Source organism: Cricetulus griseus, chromosome 5 (assembly GCF_003668045.3).
Source record: "Cricetulus griseus strain 17A/GY chromosome 5, alternate assembly CriGri-PICRH-1.0, whole genome shotgun sequence".
NCBI lineage: Eukaryota > Metazoa > Chordata > Mammalia > Rodentia > Cricetidae > Cricetulus > Cricetulus griseus.
The window spans coordinates 177,907,639-177,928,139 of NC_048598.1; the positions used below are offsets into that span (position 1 = coordinate 177,907,639).

The following is a 20,501-nucleotide window of genomic DNA, read 5'->3' on the forward strand; positions in this document are numbered from 1 at the left end:
AGGAAGACAGTCTGCTATGGGAAAGGAAGGAGGTGGATTACCTTGTGGTCCCATGCAGATGCAGGCAAGTCTCTCGAGATCCAGGTGAGAAACAGCAGGCCTAGCTGATGGATTGTGAAAGGCAAGTCATTGTAGAATTAGAGAGCAGAAGGACATGGCATGGAAGGAAATAGTCCTTCTGGGTGTTTTTGGGTGGCCACAGAAGATCTGGCAGTATCTTTGTGATGGAGAAGAGCAGGTCTGTATGGTGGGTGGGGAAAGTTAACCCTGAAGGAACTAATTGCTAAATCTGGATCACCAAAATGTTTTTTAAATCATTGTTAAAGAATAATCTCAAATAGTATTTATTTTTATACAACATTTCTTTTATTTTTTTGAGGATCAATCTCCAAGCTTTATGCATGAAATAGTATATCACTTGGTTCTGTCCTCAACCACATGTTGTTAATCCAATTAATCCTAGGCATTCATCATTTACTGAACCTTATACAATGTTTATTAAATGATTATATTTTGGTTTTTCCTATTAAAATTACTATGAATCAATTTAATAATTAATGCAAAGAGAGCGGGAAGTTTACAATTAGAGAGCACAATAAAGGAAGTCTGAAAACAAATTTCTATGTAAATCTAAGAATTCAAACTTAATAGTCTATTTTTCATTACTATGTTCTTTCTTTCTCTGCTGGCACACAGTTTTATATAGATGAAGCATAAGTAAAATCTAAGATTTTCTACTCCAAACTCTTTCCTACCATGCAATGGTGGGGATAAACTCGGGCTTCGGGCATGAAAAACAATACTCTAGCAGCTAAGCTACATGGCTGGGAAAATGAATGATGCTTTGATGGTTTATACACCAGTTGGTTCCTAATTCCATCTCAAACAGTTGTACCATTATTTGTCTTCACTAATGCTTCTGCCTCTGAGTTCAGGATATAACAGGAAGACATGCAAATAATGCCCTCCTCTGCCCATGAAAAGCAACCCTGATGCTGAAGCTCTGACAGAGGTGCCCAGCACTGGACTCCCTGGTCCTCCCATTCTGTGGTCATCAGTGAACACTCAACACTCAGCATGGAGTTGAGACTGAACTGGGTTTTCCTTGTTGCTATTTGAAAGGTAATTTATGTTTAAGAAAAGATACTGTGTGAGTGGACTTGAGTGAGAGGGACAGTGGACATTTGTGAGAGTTTACGAACACGATTCTCTTTTCACAGGTGTCCAGTGTGAGGTGCAGCTGGTGGAGTCGGGGGGAGGCTTGGTGCAGCCTGGAAAGTCCCTGAAACTCTCCTGTGCAGCCTCTGGATTCACCTTCAGTGACTACTGGATGAACTGGGTTCGCCAGGCTCCAGGAAAGGGGTTGGAATGGATTGCAAGTATTGAACAAAAAACAAATAATTATGCAACACACTATGGGGAGTCTGTGAGAGGCAGATTTACCATCTCAAGAGATGATTCCAAAAGCAGAGTCTACCTGCTTAAAAGCTGATGACACTCTCATTTATTACTGCACTAGACACAGTAAGAGGACTTCAGTGTAAACCTGACACAAATCTCCCTGCAGGACGCTCAGGACCAGCAGGGGGCGCAGGTCACACATGAAGGGAGGGACAGGGCAGGAACAGGAGTAGACATGACTGAGTGCTGGTTTATGTGGTCACAGCTGTCGCCCCATCTACTGATTTCTCCGGATGCTCTCTGTGTTTATGGTCTGTGGAGTGTGAAAACAGAGTTTTCTTTTGCCACAATTTACAATATACACACCACACAGTCTAACTTGAATTACATGGAAATATCTCACCTCTGATTGCAGAAATGACTCTGGTGATGACTCAGGATCAAATGCTGAGTGAGGTCTGCAGCATTGGTGATGATTTTCCCTCATGAGATTCAGGCAAAGACTCAGTGGTATCCGGTTAGGATAGTGCCTGCATTAGGGGACTCACTGGGGAGGTGAGGCCACACTCAGTGACCCCCACACCCTAACTGGTCTCACATCGTCTGCTTCCCTGAGCACTGTGCACATCAGACACAGATGTGACCCATTTGTATTTTCCCTGATGTAGTTACTTCACCTGTAACTTTCATCATGGGGTCTCCTGATACATTTTGTTCACCTAACTTCTGGACTTTGTTCAAAACAGACATGAGCCACTTCCTTGAAACACAGCTGAGCCCTAGGCTGTAACTCTCTGGGGACTCAGGGAAGGCTATTTGTGAATTAAAAGAAGAAATAAAATTTAAGGGAACACGACTGGTCCCAGAAGCTGAGCTCTGTGAACACTGAAGGAGAACGAATGTGTTACTGCTCAAGCTGCACTGAGAAACCAGAGTGTGAGCCAAGATATCCCACCCTGAAAGGGATCTAAGCACCAGCAGGGGTCATGGTTCAGCCAAAAATAAGCAAGACAGAAATGAGATGAGGATAGGAGGGGAGTCCATAGTCTCCTTGGATTCCTTTTAAAAGACTGTTAGCTTAACAACACCTATTGCAGTGGTATGTAAGTCTAAAACATTCAAACACAGTAAAAACTCTTTCTTAAATATTACATGTTTTGTTTTCCTGTTTCTATCATTATGATATATTTATTATTGATATTTGAAAATTTTTTCCTATAATATGTTCATATCACAATTTCTCTGACCAGTTCCTTCCTGATCTTTACTACCTCTTTATGACTCAAAATGACAGCCTTTCTTTATCTCTATAAAAAGTCACCACATACCAAAAAGAAAGGGATAAAGCACCACTCATGTGCTCACACATGCACACACAGGAAACACAAAGCAGCAACCTGCTAGAAAAACAAATATCATAAGTCCATGAAAAAATGAAACAAATGCTCCTAATTTATTAGTTTTAGAAATATCCAATCACAATTATTACCAACACCTGAAAACAATTTTATCACCAAGAAGACCTAATGTCTCTGGATGGGATTCTACTTGTAAATTGAGAGATTAAGCTTAGGTTTTATATCCACAGGGTCTACACAGGTCTCAGGAATGACTGCTTCCTCAGACAGGATGAGGATTTGGACCTCAGCATCCTGCTGCCTGACCCAGGCCTCCTCCACCTCCTTCTGCTCCAGCTGGACTAGGTCCTTATCTAGAACTATCCTGCTCATGAATATGCAAATCATGTGAGTCTATGTGGTAAATACAGGGATGTCCACACCACCAACAACGTATGATCAGTGTCCTCTCCACAGTCACTGAGCACACAGGTCCTCACCATGGGATGGAGCTGGATCATCCTCTTCCTGGTGACAGCAGCTACAGGTAAGGGCTCCAAGTTCCAGACTTGAGGAGGGGCCATGCACTCAGGTGACAGTGACATCCACTCTGCCTTTCTCTCCACAGGTGTCCACTCCCAGGTCCAGTTGCAGCAGTCTGGGGCTGAGCTGGTGCAGCCTGGGTCCTCAGTGAAGTTGTCCTGCCAGACTTCAGGCTTCAACTTCATTAATAGCTACATGCACTGGGTGAAACAGAAACCTGGACATGGCCTAGAGTGGATTGGAAGGATTGATCCAGAAAATGGTGATACTAAGTACAACCAGAAGTTCCAGGGCAAGGCCACAGTGACTGCAGAGACATCATCCAGCACCACCTACATGGAGCTCGGCAGCCTGACATCTGAGGACTCTGCTGTCTATTACTGTGCAAGACACAGTGTTGCAAACACATCCTGAGTGTGTCAGAAAACCTGGAGGAACAGGAAGCTGAGATAACACAGAAGTTCTGCCTGGGGACTTCATCAGAATTAATCAATCTGAGTGCGCTGTTGTCAGCCTTCTCCTAACAATCCTATAGGTTGTTTGTCAGTTTTCCCAAATGGCATCTGAGAATGAAGTGATGTTGATTGACAGTGCCCTTCAGTCTACCACAACTTGATGAGGTCTTTATCAGTGACCACCCCCATTGACACACTTCTTCTTTAATGAAACAGAAAATAAGAACCTGTGATTATATCTTATGATGTGTGTGTGTATGTGTGTGTGTCCTTTAAGTCTAAGACACTAGAATTTAGTGAGATTATACTATAATATGAATTTGCCTAGGAAAATAAAATTCAGCAATAAAAGAAGAGCCAAACCACCTTTAAAAATTCAGTTTGATGTACCTAACAGCACAGCAAATACTTAGGTGGAAGTTGTCTCCATAAATTTGTTGGGAGTCCCTTTACCATTCCTCATAATTCCAATTCTTATATAATCATTTATAGGTAAGTATAATCTTGGACTGCTTATTTTAGTAGTAATCAAATTTCTTATCATTTGAGAGATGAAGATGGAACTAAATATCATACTTTGGAGTCCTCTGTGTATAGACTCTGTTACTTTGACAAAATTCTGGGCCCCTGCTCATGTAACTCTGGGCAAGATCAGGGGATTCTACACTTATTAATGGTCAAAGTGTTGTTGCTGTAATGAGGATACCTGGGTGTTCATTCACCTGTTTCCCAAAATTGGATTGTCTTTGTCACAAGATTTAGGTTGATACTGACAGACGTTGACTGGACATCAGTGTACAGCACAAGAAAACCTCACCACCCCCCAACCAGCACATATACAAGCTATACAAGCTCACACAGAAACACAACCACACACACACACACACACACACACACACAGACACACACACACACACACACAGAGAGAGAGAGAGAGAGAGAGAGAGAGAGAGAGAGAGAGAGAGAGAGATTTGGTTTTAGAGCTATCAAGGCACACTTACAACCTCTGTTGATTTTTGACTATGTTATAATTTTCACATATCTGTATCTAAGAAATCCTGACTATGTATGCTTTTTCAGTTTTGTTCTGTTTTAATTAGGAGAGCACACATACCTTGGCTCTACATAGGCTGAATATCAGGAAAAAATAATTCTGCCATTTATAGCAGACTACATCTGACAATTTTTATTGCAGAAATTTCTTGTCCTCCAAGGCCAAGTGTCCTCCCAATGGTTTATGTGCAGCATAAAGGTTCATCACCATTATGAACTCTCTTCCTCAGATACAAACCACAGCCTCAGGAAAGAAAGGAAAGAAGATTCCCTTATCTGTATATCCCTGGGAACTCTCAGCAGAAAGACTAACAGTGATATGGAGGTTGGGTTCTTGTTAGATGTGAACTTTCTGGACTAATGCAAGGTTCATAGGGCTGACTTCTGTGGGGAGAGACTGGATTTCTCAAGAACAGTCAAGCTTCCATTCTCCACAGAACTCCATCTTATGTCTACACTGCTGCATTACAGTCACACAAGGTTCTTCAGACAACCTTCCTGACCTATGAAGGATTGCTGATAGACAATAAAACTGTCTACAAACATTTCAGAGCAATCCCTACATGGGGTGAAAATCATCAATTGGAGACCATGTTCTGTCAAAGAAAACACAGAGGTACACAGTCTGATATTGTGTATTATCATTTTCAAATGACAACAAGTCCATATGATCAATAACACTGCTATGTATTTTTGCTATGATGCATCAAAAAGGAAAACCAAAATAAATTATTAATGCAGAGCCTGGGGAGTAAGTGCAGAGAGGCCACCAAAGGTGTTTCCTGACTCTACTCAGAGTTTATTACTCTCAGTTAATCACATACAAGGCCCAGGAGACCAACTCCTATGGCAGTTAGCACCCTCCCCTAGAAGGGTACAGGGTCCCTTAGTTCCTGGAATCTGTGTCACTCTCCTGGGAATGCTACAATAACAGAAATAACACTGTTCAAAGACTCTCTCAATCACCATGAAGCCAGTTTACTCAGAGTAGAAAGAGTTTCTCTATTGGGAAACCAGGACATGCATTTGTCGACAGCAGATTGGGTTCTAGAGCACAAGGAGGTGTGCACGTGGTCCCATCCCTAACCTAGAACCTATCTCCAATTCATAACACCTTTAAATTGAAAAATGACATTTCTCAAAGGGTGTCAGGTGGAGGAAACCAAAAAGTCCTAAGCACTGGCTGCATTCCCATCAACAGATGCCATCAGGATCTAATCAAATACCTTTGGGAGTTTCCCTGTGTCATGATACCACATGGCTTTATTTCTATTTTATACATTTATCTATCCATCTCTTATTTTATCCTAGACTTCCTTTGCCTATATATAACAGCTTCTCATTTTGTCTTTTTTGGGAATTCTGAGTATATAAATCAGGTGGTCTCTGCATCCACACCTGTTTCTTGTGCCTTTTCTTGGGCTCTTGTCATTCAGTTTTTTGTTTGTTTTCTCCGGTTCAAATACGTTATTTTTTATCTTATTTTACTTTATTCACCATTGTATTTTATTCACTAGAATCCTATTTGTTTTCAAAAGGCAGCAAGGTGGTGAATACGGATCGGTTTACTTGGGAGTTGAGGAGGGAGGAGGAAGTATGGGAAGAAGCTTCTCCCATCAGCATGTGTTTCCTCTACATTCTGCAGTCAGGAAGGAGGAAGAAGTATGATGGGGAAGTGCTTCTGTGTATGTGTTTGTCTTGCTGGATGATAAATAAAATACTGTGTGGGCAATGAGACAGCAAGTTAGACTAAGAGTCAAAGAGGATTCTGGGAAATGTAGTAGAGAAGTGATAATCCAGGCAGGAAGTGACATAGCAAAGGAGACTCATTTAAGCAAGAAGAAACAGGAAGTTTCCCTTTTTTCCACTTTGCCTCCTCCAGCAGTGTTGTGATCCAACAGTAAGGGAGAGTGCCAATGGAAGGCGTCTGATAAGTCTTATAAAATATATAGATTTATGACAATTAAGACTGAGCTAACAGATGAGAATCCTAGTCGTTGGCCAAGCAACATGATACCTAATACAAGCGTCTCTGTGCATTAATCAGGGCCCTAACTCAGGCAGGCAGCTGACGTAGAGTGCACATGTGGTGGTGGGGGCTTGGTGGCTTTTGGCGGAAAGATTTATCATAACAGAAGTAGGTAGGGACCTCATGCTGCAATGACATGAGTGCATGCCAACTTTCTAGGAAAGATGGGCAAACATTACTTGGCAGCATTATTCATAAAATCTAAATCTTGGTAATAACCTAGATGCCCCTTAACCAAATAGTGGATGAAGAAACTGTGACATATTTACACAATGGAGTACGACTCAGCAGTGAGAAACAAAGATGTCCTAAAATCTGCAGACAAATGGACTAAGCTAGAAAAAAAAAACAGCCTGAGTGAGGAAACCCATTCCCACAAAACAAATATAGTATGTACTCAATCATAAGTGGATATCAGAAATGAAGCAAAAGATACACAGACTACAATCCTCAACCCCAGAGAAGCTTTAACCCTCTACCATGAACAGAGAGAAGCAGATGCAGAGATCCACAACTAACCAATGGGCCAAGCTCCTGGGGTGCAATCAAAGTGAGGGAGGAGTTATAATATGAACAAAGGGGTCAAGATCATGATGGGGAATTCCACAGAATCAGCAGATCTGAGACAGTGAGGGATCAGTGACTCTGGTCTGACTAACGGGGAACCTGCATAAGACTGAACAAGACTCCCTTAATATAGGTGACAGTGGTGCAGCTGGGACAATACATGAGGCCACTGATGGTGTGAACAAGATCTAACTCTAATGCACAATCAGACTTAGTGGATCCCATTCTACATGGAGAGAGAACCTGCCCAGCCTAGACACAGGGGTGCCAGGGGTTGGAGAGGCACCTTGGTGCAGCCTCAAGGAGATGATGGACAGAATTAGTAACTTCCTAGGGAAGGACTTATACTCTACAAGGAGCAGATGGGAGGTGGGGGAATTGTGAGAAGGGAAGGGAAAGGGGGAAGGAGAAACTGGAATTTGAATATAAAATTAATTAATTAAAGAATAATAATATAAAAATTGTTAAGAAATGAATGGAAAAAAGAAAAAAAAATATATAAGAGCAGAAGATTGGGGGGCATTGATCTAGGAAATGGAGGTGGGGTCATGCCAGTGTGTGTGTCCTGTGAGCCTTGCAGTCCCCAAACTGTCTTACCTCAGACACACACTATAGAAAATGAGACACAGTGATGGCTGTGTTGTAATGAGGAAATGGAGTGGTATCCACCCTCCTCTTTTTATAAGGACAAGGCTGACTCCCCACATGCAAATGCATCTTCTAGCTCTAAGTTAAATCCTGTGCTGAGCTTTGGGAGCTCACATCTCTCTCACAGGAGGCTGACCTCTGAGAAAAGGGGGTGTAGCCTAGAAGATGAGACTGTTGGGTCTTCTGTAACTGGTGACAGCCCTTCCTGGTGAGTGTGACCATTTCATACATGTGTCCATGAGGGGATGTGACAACATGTGATTGACAGAATTGACTCTTCCTGTCTGCAGGTGTCCTGTCCCAGATCCAGCTTCAGGAGTCAGGACCTGGCCTGGTGAATCCCTCACAGCCGCTGTCCCTCACTTGCTCTGTCACTGGTTTCTCCATCACCACCAGTGGTTACTGGTGGACCTGGATCAGACAGTTCCCAGGGAAGAAGCTGGAGTGGATGGGGTACATAGGTTATACTGGTGGTACCTACTACAACCCATCCTTCAAGAGCCGCATCTCCATCACCAGAGACACAGCCAAGAACCAGTTCTTCCTGCAGCTGAACTCTGTGACCACTGAGGACACAGCCACATATTGCTGTTCAAGACACACAGTGAGGGGACTTCAGCATGAGCCCAGACAAAAATCTCCCTGCAGAGGAGCTCTGGGCCAGCAGTGGGCGCTCAGCCCTTACCAACCCTAAGATCTCCAAGCAGGGAATGAAAAACACCTGGTTTGCTCTGATTTTTCTTCCTACTCCCTAAGCACAGAGAACACAGTGAGTCTTTTGTCTCTCTGTTGCTGAAATGCCGTGTTTATGTTTATTTGTTCCTCACTCTGTCTCTGAAGACAGGATAAACAGTAGTATTTCTTGTACTTTTGATTGTGAATCTAACCCAAGCCAGCTGAGCCATCTCTCTTGTCTTGGGGATTTGTTTTTTAAAATCAAACCATATTTTTGAAAGAGAGCTTACCTTGGCCTTACAGTAGTTTAACCATTAAAAACTAAATTCTATGTTGAATTTTCCATTATTTCCATCCTTGAATACATCTGAATGCTATAGCACTTCCTAGAGTATTGACAGGAAGCAGTTGTGGCTATGCTTAAGGAATGTGCCACAGACTGAGTGGGGTCCACACATCACTGCAGCTGTATGACCCACACCACAAGGCAGAGCAGGGATTTCCTGAGGTGAACTGCACATGGCTAAGGTACAAAATCTGTTGTGAGGTTGGCACTCACTCCCAATGCTGGGATATATTGTCCAAACAGTACTTAAATTTGCACTGTAATTAAAACCATCAAATTAAACATATTCTCCTGTGTTTACACTTATAAACACTATTCTTTGACTGTGTCAAAAAGAAGGTACTGGATACTGGAGACAGAATTTGCAATAGGGACTTGAACTCCAGCATCAGCATTGGTAGGGATACCTCAATCGCCAAGTTTTCTTAAATGAACCTCCTGCCATGACCTACTGTTCCAGAGGCACAGGAGGAGACTTCAGTGTGAAGTCACACACAAGCCTCCCTACACAGGAGCTTGGGAACAACACAGGCCCTTAAGAAATGCTGGAGCTACTCAGAAATACTAGATGGCCCTCAGATGACAGGCAGTTCTCATTTGACACCATGTACTTCCCTGTAAATAAGTGTATATCTGATTACATTTTAGAATACGTGGTTTCTTCTTCCTGTTCAAATAATCTTCTAGGGACCCTTGGCCATGTCCTATTCTATCACAGTTACTACTATTTCCATTTTACTATGCATACAATTATTTTCCCATGGAGCATCTAAGGTATCTGTTTGCAACCTGCTGTCAGAATAAAAACAAAAATAAAACTTGATTTTCTACAGTGTCTATAATTTTAAACTCGGTGATGATAGGTTTAGATGAAATTCATAGGGAAATTTACATAACCTGAAAATGCTTATTATATATTTCCCATCTTGGAGAGTAAAATCCAAATCTTCCATGAATGAATGTGACTTCCTCAGAGATGGGAAAACAGGCTCTCTACATTTTCCAGCTTTCAATGTGTTACAGCTCTGGAAGGGTACAGTTAATTCAAAGATTTACTCAATCATACTGGAAATTTGCATCCTTGTAAAGATTACAATGCAACTCAATCCCATGCAATGATTCCTTTGCAGGAGTTTCTTGTTCCCCATCTTGTGAAAAGTCTGTGTGACCGTTGTGCACAAGCCAGGTGATGTCATCTAAGGTGTCTGTTCTAACTAAGCTTCCATTGGCAACAGAGTTCCTCATCTCAGTTTTCTGCTTTCTGCTGCTATTTCCTGGTTCAGTTTGTCTATTTGCTCACTGGTGTGAACTCTTTGACTCAGCTGAAGGTAGAAAAGCTGGAGTGTTTACTTGTGAGTTAGAGAAGATAAATGGGAGAAGTGATGGTTGGTGTTAGTTTAGGGTTATGGATTACAGGTTTCAGGATCTCTGGATACTATTATAGTGACCTCAGCAATGTGTCAATAATTTTGGGTGAACAAATAGACTATACAATGTGGGATTACTGAGATCCAGAAAAATCACACCTCATTGAACAGTCCAGTGTGAAGGTGAAAACCAAGAGAACCACTGTTTGTTCCCTGACACCAGGGTGACCTCAGGCCACATGGCAGCCAGTGCCATATGGTGACCCCAGTGAACCTGAAGATTGGGCAGACGCTTGACACCATAAGTCTGTAAATTAGCTACTCAATATTTCACAGGTATACTGAATAAAAGACATACATTCTTGAGCAATATTTAATGAATGTGAGATGACCTATTTCTGCTTAGATTTGGGCAAATAATTCTTCAACAACTCTATGAGTCCAGTTGATACAAACCTTAAATGCACCAGCCAGGCTCTCCTGATTATGGTCAGTGAGAACTGAGTTTTAAACAGGCCAGGATGGAGAGGCCACAGCATGACTGAGACTGTGACAAGTTTATTCTTTTTAAACTCAGAATGATAAGAGTATAAAAATTGTAAGGACAGCAGGGGGCACCATGGAGATATTAATCACTAGGATGTAAATCAGATGATGATTGGAGGGACTCCAGAGCCCCTGTGGATTCCCTTCTTAAAGACTATCAGCTGAACTACACCTGATACAGTTATTATGTGAAGTCAAGAATTTTCAAACACAGTAAAAATTCATTGTTAAGTATTGCACAAATTTATATTTTTTCATTTTTAAAAATAGTTATTTATTTTGGATTTTTGTAAAACACCTTTTCATGAAGAATATTATGATGACATTCTATGCCCAATCCTCTCAGATATTTTCCATGTTCCTACTAGAAACCCCAAAGCCTTTTTTCTATTGAAACCAAAGAACATACTAGAAGAAATGTATTTAGAAAAAGAAAAAAAAATTACCAGAAACACACACCTGTAACATTGTAGAAAAGAAAATATTAATATCTTTCAGATGAAAGAGTAATAATTCTCCCAATTTAGGAGGTTTTGAAATTTCCATTAACAATTTTCCTCATCACTACCAACACCTGTGAAATTGTCAGGGAAATGAAATAATTTCTCAGGTTGGGATTCTATTTGTAAATTGAGGGATTAGGCCTTGATGTTATATCCACAGGATCTGCAAGGTCTCAGGAATGACTGCTTCCTCAGACAGGATGAAGATTTGGACCTCAGCATCCTGCTACCTGACCCAGGTCTCCTCTACCTCCTTCTTCTCCAGCTGGACTATGTCCTTATCTAAGAACTATCCTGCTCATGAATATGCAAATGTGAGTCTATGTGGTAAATACAGGGATGTATACACAACCAACAACACATGATCACTGTCCTCTCCACAGTCACTGAGCACAAAGGTCCTCACCAAGAGATGGAGCTGGATCATCCTCTTTCTGGAGACAGCAGCTACAGGTAAGGGCTCCAAGTTCCAGACTTGAGGAGGGGCCATGCACTCAGGTGACAGTGACATCCACTCTGCCTTTCTCTCCACAGGTGTCCACTCCCAGGTCCAGCTGAACTTGGGGCTCAGCCGCTGAGGCCTGGAGCCTCAGTGAAGGTGTCCTGTAAGACTTCAGGCTACAACTTCATTGGTTACTATATGAGTTGGGAAACACTGAGGCCTAGACAAGGCCTGCAGTGAATTGGAGCTATTGATCCAGAAGATTGTGAATCTATATACGCTCAAAAGGGCAAGGCCATACTTACTGCAGACACATCCTCCAGCACAGCCTACATGGAGCTCAGCAGCCTGACATCTGAGGACTCTGCTGTCTATTACTGTGCAAGAAACACTGTTGTAACCACATCCTGAGTGTGTCTAAAACCCTGGAGGAGCAGGAATATGTCCTGGCACTGAGATGACAGAGAAGATCAGCCTGGGGACTTGCTCTGGAATAAACATTTGTTGTGACCCTTTGTAACTTCACAGTCTTACAGAGTCTTTTTCATCAGGTCAAAGGACTGTTGGGAATAAAGTGATGCTAATTTTGAATGTCCCTACAATACAACATACTTGACCAGAGCTTGATAAGTGACCGGCTCTATTGATATGATTCTTCTTCAATAAAACAAAAAAGGCAAATTCTGGTGCCACAATATCTTATCTAGGAGACTGGAAATGTTGCTGGTCTTGATGGGAATAAACTATAAATCAACAATATCAGGACAAACAAAAAATCCCTTTCAAAATTCAATTTGATATATGTGGCTCTACTTCAAATACTCCGTTGAGATGTTCCCCTAGATTTGTGGGGAGTCATGTTAACTTTCCTAATGTATCTAACTCATGATTTTGTTTATAGATATGTCCAACCCTGAATCGTTTTTGCTATTCGGAATCAAAATTCTTACTAATTTAGAGTCACAGTTAGAGCTGACTGTCATGCTGTGGAGTCCTCAGGGTGTGGAATTTCTTCATTGGCAACAAAGCGGGCTCCTGCTCAGATAACACTGGGGGCAGAGCAGTGTGATTCCAGGCTGGGAACGTAAGAGGCCTGTTCATGTCATTGAGAACACTGTGTGCTCATTCCTCTGCTCCCTGTAATTGGATTGTCTTTGTCACAAGTTCTATTTTGAAAATGATTGACATAGAATGTACACCAGTGTAAAGTGCATGAAATGGAGGCCCCCAATACACACCTTTTTTTGTTCTTAGAAGCAGAAGAGCAACTGAGGACCTCTTTTGGGTTTTCCCTCTGTTATAACTTTGACATGTCTGAATCTAATCATTTCTGTTTATATATGCTTTTTAGTTTTGTTTTTGGTTTTATATAGAACCCACATTCTGGCTATGCAAAGGCTGAATTCCAAGGACAGAAGTAATTCTGCCATTGGTAGCATGGCTACAATCTGAGTATTTTCATTAAAACAACAACAACAAATTGAGGTTTTCTCCTTTTAACACTAAAAATAACTCAGATGAGAGCCAACAGGTTTTATAAACAAGGCCCTGTGAGTAGCAAAAACAGTTTTTTTCCCATCTGAATTGGCTCTTCTCACTTACATGAGCACACTCAGGTGGAGAAGTGGTTGGGATTTCTGATTTTCTGCCAGTTTATTTAGTTTTCTCCTGGAATTTTTTCTCAAAGTTCATCCTTATCCTTCCTTATCCTCCCAGCCTTTTCTAGCAGATCACAGGACACTCAGGATGTGTCTCCTGTTCCAGTAAATGTGGACAGAATTTCCTTGTCATCCAAGGTATAGTGCCCATCTGTTCTAATCTGTGCAAAGTAAAGTTTCAACACAATCATGAAGAACTCTCTTAGTCTAATATTAACCTCAGAGTCAGGATATATAGGAGAGAGGGTTCCCTTATTTGTGAATTCTGGGAACCATCAACAGAAAGACTAATATTGGTATGAATGAAGGGCTGCTGTTATATGTGAACTTGCTGGACCCATGCAATGTTTATAGGGCTGACTTCTGTGGGAGGAGACTGGATTTCTGAAGAGTAGACACAGCTTTCATCCTCCACAGAACTCCATCTTGTGGCTTCCCTGATGCATCCCAGTCACACAGGATTTCTAGGACAACCTCCTGACCTGTACAGGATTGCTGAGATAGAATAAATTGTCTGCAAACACTGAAGAGCAACCCCTACATGGGAGTGAGAATCACCAATTGGAGACGATGTTCCATCAAAATTAACAAAGAGGGACAGAGTCCAATATGACATCAAGTGCATATGAACAACGACAATGCTAAATGTGTTTGTTGTGCCATAGAAATAGGGAAAACCAAAATTAATTAGTTATGCAGACCCTGGTGAATAAGAGCAGAGGAGTGAGAAAGTGTGTTCCCTCAATCTACTCAAGAGATTATTCCTCTGAGTTAACCACATACCAGGCACAGGAGACCATCTCAGATGACAGTTAGAACCCTCCTCTAGAAGGATACAAGGCCAGTGAGTTCCTAGAATCTATGTCACTCTCTTGGAAATGCTACAGAAAGGAAATGACTCCATTTAAAGCCTCTCCCCCTCACCATGAATACAGTTTATCTCACAGTGGAATATTAGGACCTCTGTGGGTTGACAGTAGAGGGGGTTCTAGAGATGAAAGGAGAAGTACACATGTAATCCAGAATCTATCTCCAATTACAGTATCTTTAAAATGAAAAATGGGATTTTTAAGGGAGTCTAACTGAGGAAACCAAACACTCCTAAGCATAGACTGCAGGTCCACCTGCAGATGTCATCAGGATCCAATTCAAATGCATTTGGGAGGTTCTCTGTGTCATGATATCACACGGCTTTAATTCTATTTTATAAAATTATATATTTATCTCTTATTTTATCCTAGAGTTACTTTGCATATATAGAACACCTTCTAATAAAGACAGCAAGATGTTTTATACGGATGGGGAGGACTTGGGAGTTGAGGAGGAGGAGGGAGTGTGAGATGCAGCTGATTCTATCAGCAGGTGTTTCCTCTGCATTCCACAGTCTGGACAGTGCAAGAAGTAGGGGTTCATATGCTACAGCAACGTGACAGCTTGATAAAATTCTAGCAAAGACGGGAACCAATCACATGACTGAAAAAGGAAGGAAACCTTGAGCAGTCTGGTCTTCTATATCAGAAACCAGGAATTCAGAAGGCCAAGTATGAATAGTAGATTGGAGTTGACATGGGACTTAAAATTACAGAAGCTGCAACTATGTTCATTGCAGCATTATTTGTAATATTCATAACTTGGTAATAACCTAGATGCTCCTCAATGGAAGAATGGATAAAGAAACTGATAAATTTGCACAATGGAATACTACTCAGCAGTAAGAAACAAAGATATCCTAAAATCTGCAGACAAATGGACAGAACTAGAAAAATAAAAACAGCCTGAGTGTGGTAACCCATACCCACAAAAACAAATATAGTATGCAGTCACTCATTAGTGGATACCAGACATAAAGTAAAGGATACACAGACTTTACAATCATCAACCCCAGAGAAGCATTAACCCCCTTTCAGAAACAGATAGAAGCAGATGCAGAAATCCAAAACTGATCAATGGACCATTCTCCTGGGGTACAATCGAAGTGAGGGAGAAGTGATAATATGAACAAAGGGGTCAAGACCATGATGAGGAATTCAGAATTAGCTGGGCTAGCTAATGAAAGATTACTGACTCAGGCCTGACAAATAGGGGACCTGCACAAGACCAAACTAGACTCCCTTAATATAGGTGACAATGGTGCAGCTGGGATTATACATGAGGCCATTGGGAATGTGACCAAGATCTAATTTTAGTGCAAAACTTTCTTAGAGGATCCCATTCTATATGGTGCAGTTGCTTGCTCAAACAAAACGTAGATGTGCAGGGTGGTGGGGAGGCGCCTTGTTCCTGCCTCAAACGTATAATGGGCAGATTTAGTAGTCTCCCTCTCCAAGGAGCAGACGGGAGGAGGTGGTGGGAGGAGGAAGAGGAGAGAAGGGAGGGGAACTGGGATTGGAATATAAATATAAATAAATTAATTAAATAGTAATAATTTATAAAATATTAAGAAATAAGTTAATGGAAAAAAGCAAAAAATATACAGGAGCAGAAGAATTTGGTGACAGGGTGGGCTAGGGAGCAGAGGTGGGGTCATGCCAGTATGTGTGTCCTGTGATCCCTGTGGTCCCCATGTTCTCTATTCCAGACTCACTCTGTAGGAAGTCAGACACAGTGATGGCTGTGTTGTAATGAGGAAATGGAGTGGTATCCACCCTCCTCTTTTATAAGGACAAGGCTGACTCCCCACATGCAAATGCATCTTCTAGCTCTAAGTTAAATCCCCTTCTGGGCTGTGCAAGCTCACATCTCTCTTACAGGAGGCTGACCTCTGAGAAAAGGGGGTGTAGCCTAGAAGATGAGACTGTTGGGTCTTCTGTACCTGGTGACAGCCCTTCCTGGTGAGTGTGACCATTTCATACTTGTGTCCATGAGTGGTTATGAGAATATGAGATTGACAGAACTGACTCTTCCTGTCTGCAGGTGTCCTGTCCCAGATCCAGCTTCAGGAGTCAGGACCTGGCCTGGTGAAGCCCTCTCAGTCGCTGTCCCTCACTTGTTCTCTCACGGGTTTCTCCATCACCACCAGTGGTTACTGGTGGACCTGGATCAGACAGTTCCCAGGGAAGAAGCTGGAGTGGATGGGGTACATACATTATTATGATGGTAGCACCAACTACAACCCATCCCTCAAGAGCCGCATCTCCATCACCAGAGACACAGCCAAGAACCAGTTCTTCCTGCAGCTGAACTCTGTGACCACTGAGGACACAGCCACATATTGCTGTTCAAGACACACAGTGAGGGAACTTCAGCATGAGCCCAGACAAAAACCTCCCTGCAGAGGAGCTCTGGGCCAGCAGGGGGCACTCAGCCATAATGAATAATAGGCACTGTAATTCTTTAGAACAGGGAAATAAAAACACCTGTTTTCCTCTGCCTTTGATTCCCACTCCCCATGCACAGAGAAGACAGGGGGTGTCTTCTCTCTCTGATGCTGAATTGCTGTGTTTATGTAAAGTCAGTTAACTGCATGCAAGACCCAGGAGACCTCTCTATTTCATCTAGAGCCCATGCCTTGAAGGATACCAGATCTGACAGAGATGAGTTCAGTTAGTTCCTAGAATCTGTCACTCTCATGGGGATGCTACAGGAACAAAAATGACACAAATCAAAGACCTTCCCCGTCATATAGACAGTTTACCTATGGTAGAATGAATTCCTCAATTGGAAAACTAACAGCTGGCACACTTGTCCAATGGAGAGGTGATTTCAAGGCTCTTCATGCTGAGAGTCACCTCCATTCAGTACAGGGGCAGGGGCAGGACTGGAGAGTGGGAAGGATATCAGGCCAGGGTCCCACAGTGGAGTGTTAAGATCTCTCTGTACTCACAGACATGCTCCTTTATTACTTTGAGGATGTTCAGAAATAGTGACCTAGTGTACAGGAACACTGTGTGAAACACAGCCCACTCCAGACAAAAACAAACAAGTGTAAATTTTCAAAAGTTATTTACAGAAAAATAATAATTTATACACCTTAATTATGTTTATTTTTCGAAACTGAGTGTCACATACAAGTTGACTTCATGAATCTGCTCTAAGCTACCTCCTTGGAATCAATTCCTACTATTTAATATCTGGATTCAATATTCATAAAACATTGATATTCCTTCTAAAATCATCAAAACCTTATTTTATTGGCCTCTGTGGCACGATCAGGCAGAGTGGTGTCTGTAGTCGATAACACAATAAAATAAGACTTGGATTATATCACAAACATGTAATAAATAATAGGCAATTCCTTAATTATTTTCCAGTTTCTCAGTTTTGTCTCCTTCATCTGCTCAATTCATTCATGGCTAATGCTTTCACCCCAGAACTCATTGTGCAGCAGGAAATGCAGATGAAGCCTCCCTATGCTCATAAATAAATAGCATAGCCCTGACCCTGTAGCTCTGTCTGCGGACCCCAGCCCTTTACTCCCAGGATTCCCATTCTGTGCTCAACACTGAACTCAGAGCATTCTCCCTGACTTCACTGTGACAGCAGATTTCCTTGTTGATTTTTACTGGGATTGCTATTTATTGTATGATTTTTTTATTAAATTTAAATTAAAATATTTTTAAGTAAACTTTTATATATATATTTTCTGTCTAGTTGCAGTACCCGTCAATATCCCCACTCTAGTGCCTTTCATATCCATTCCTTCCTCCTTCTGAAATCATGGCTGCTTCATCTGTGATAAAATACCATGACCAAGGCAACGTAAAAAAGAAGCAATACATTGGCCTTACAGCTTCAGAGCATTACTGAAGTAGCACGAGTGTTTAGAATCCCCAGAGATTTCCTCAATGACACATTTTCCTCAACAAGGTCACACATCGTAACCTTTACAAACAGTTCCAAGTGAGAACCAGGGATTCAAACCTGGGAGCCTATGGGGGACCACCTCACTTTCAGTCCCTGAAGGACTTGCAGTTTAGGCGATTAGTAAGGTCTGAGCAAGATGGAGGCTGGAAGGGAAGGTGGGACTTCTTAGGGATTTCAAGATGTGACCGACTCTGTCAACTGAATCTAGGTATGTTGGGGCAGCTGTAACAGAGTGGGTCCATGAAAAGTTTTCTATCACATGTGATGTTCATGATGTATAAAGAAGCAAATTCCATGGGAATCAACTCATGGAACAGGAAACTGATATTTTAGGGTCAGGTCATATCACAGGGACAGAGAGGAACCTGAAGTTTGCAGTACTGTTTGGCCAGCTGCCCCAAAGATCTGCTTCAATATCCTATTTTTAAGATTAGCTACATGGGCCAAGGGGTGGAGGTGATGGTGCACTCATTTAATCCCAGCATTTGTGAGGCCGAGGTCACTCAGTCTCAGTGAGTTGGAGGCCAGCCTGGTATAGAGAGCAAATTCCAGGACAGGCTCAGAACATATGTAGGGATCCCTGTCCCAAAAATCATAAAAAAACAAATACAGAATAGCAACATATTCCGGCAACTGAACAAATTTAAGAAACCTTCCTATGCAGGAACCTATGAAGAAGAGTGGGTAGAATGATTCTAAGAACCAGAGGTTGGAGAAAACATAAAGGAATCAGTGTTTTCCAGACACAACATGGCAGAAACACATGTGACCTCACAGAGTCGGTGACATATTGAACAAAACCTATGGAAGCTAAAGCCACACAGTGTCCAAGCATGAAATAGTGGAAGTGCAAACCACAGCACACTCTTAGCCATGAAGACATTCATAATGGACAGCACTGTGAGGACATCAACCTTCTACAGTGGAGTGACACCAGGTACATCAGCCACACTCAGGGGAGGCCCCAGGAAAGAAAGTAAGTGACAACACACAATGGACTTCTTTGGATTATATTGTGTTTATCTTTTTTGTTTTCTGTTTTTTCTTTCTAAGTGACAGAACAGTTTAATGTGGGTGGGTAGAGAGTTGGTAAAAACCCTGTGAGGAGTTAGGACCTTCAGTTCCTCACAGTTAGGAGGGATTTGAAATGCCTTGTAAGGCAATCGTCACACACACTGAATTTAATATTTTTGTATCTTCTTAGAATTTCAAGTGACTGAGAACTACCAAAATAACACAAGCAGACAGTCGTGTACTGGTATTGACTGGGCAGGAAGATGAACAGCAGAGAGGAGGCACAAACAGAAGATCGAAATAAAGCAACCTGATGAGAACTGTGTCCATGGCTCCCTAGTGGCTGAGGGTTGAAGAAGGTTCCAAGTCTGTCAATGACTGTAGAGCACACATTGGAAGACAACCCATGAACCAGGTGCAGAGCTTGCAGAAGATTTGTCTCCTGTGCCTGGAATTATCTCTTCCTGTAATATGTGTTGTGAAATCACCTCTAACTGTATTTTTGTATTATATTTTGTGGGAAACCAGCAGCATGAGTCCCAGGCTTGCCTCACTAATGTTACCAATACAAGAAGTATTTATAGTTCTTGATCCTCATGAACCACCCCAGAATTCTAGGGTTTAATGCATGTGCAATTACAGGGAATATTCTTGGTGTGGTTTTGTACCTACTAAGCAATCACTCATGTATTTTTATACTATTTTTAATCTCTTTTGACAATTAAAGAAACTCAGGAAATGAGGAGTTTGATTTTCATTGTCAATTCATTGTTTTCATCCTCCGTTTTCTCCCTACCACCTTTCTTTTGGAGACTCCTGTTTTCTTTCAAAATCATTGTTTATATTTTAACTTATAAATATTTGTTTATTTTCTGTCTCTGTGTGTGTGTGTGTGTGTGTGTCTGTGTGTGTGTGTGTGTGTGTGTGTGTCTGTGTGTGTGTGTGTGTGTGTGTCTGTGTGTGTGTGTGTGTGTGTGTGTGTCTGTGTGTGTGTGTGTGTGTGTGTGTGTGTGTCTGTGTGTGTCGTGTGTGTGTGTGTGTGTGTGTGTGTCTGTGTGTGTGTGTGTGTGTCTGTGTGTGTGTGTGTGTCTGTGTGTGTGTGTGTGTGTCGTGT

General features: G+C 41.9%; 1 pseudogene and 2 gene segments (V, D, J or C); all 3 read left to right on the forward strand.

Annotated features, from left to right (window-relative positions):
* Positions 1–3,239: 3,239 nt before the first annotated feature.
* On the forward strand, positions 3,240–3,695 carry LOC103162253. The segment is given in 2 exon segments: positions 3,240–3,285; positions 3,367–3,695. Coding segments are annotated over 2 exon segments (375 nt in total).
* A 4,503-nt stretch (positions 3,696–8,198) lies between these two features.
* Positions 8,199–8,727, forward strand: LOC118238978 (annotated as a pseudogene).
* Positions 8,728–16,358: 7,631 nt separating this feature from the next.
* LOC113838445 lies at positions 16,359–16,887 on the forward strand. The segment is given in 2 exon segments: positions 16,359–16,401; positions 16,484–16,887. Coding segments are annotated over 2 exon segments (447 nt in total).
* Positions 16,888–20,501: the final 3,614 nt, after the last annotated feature.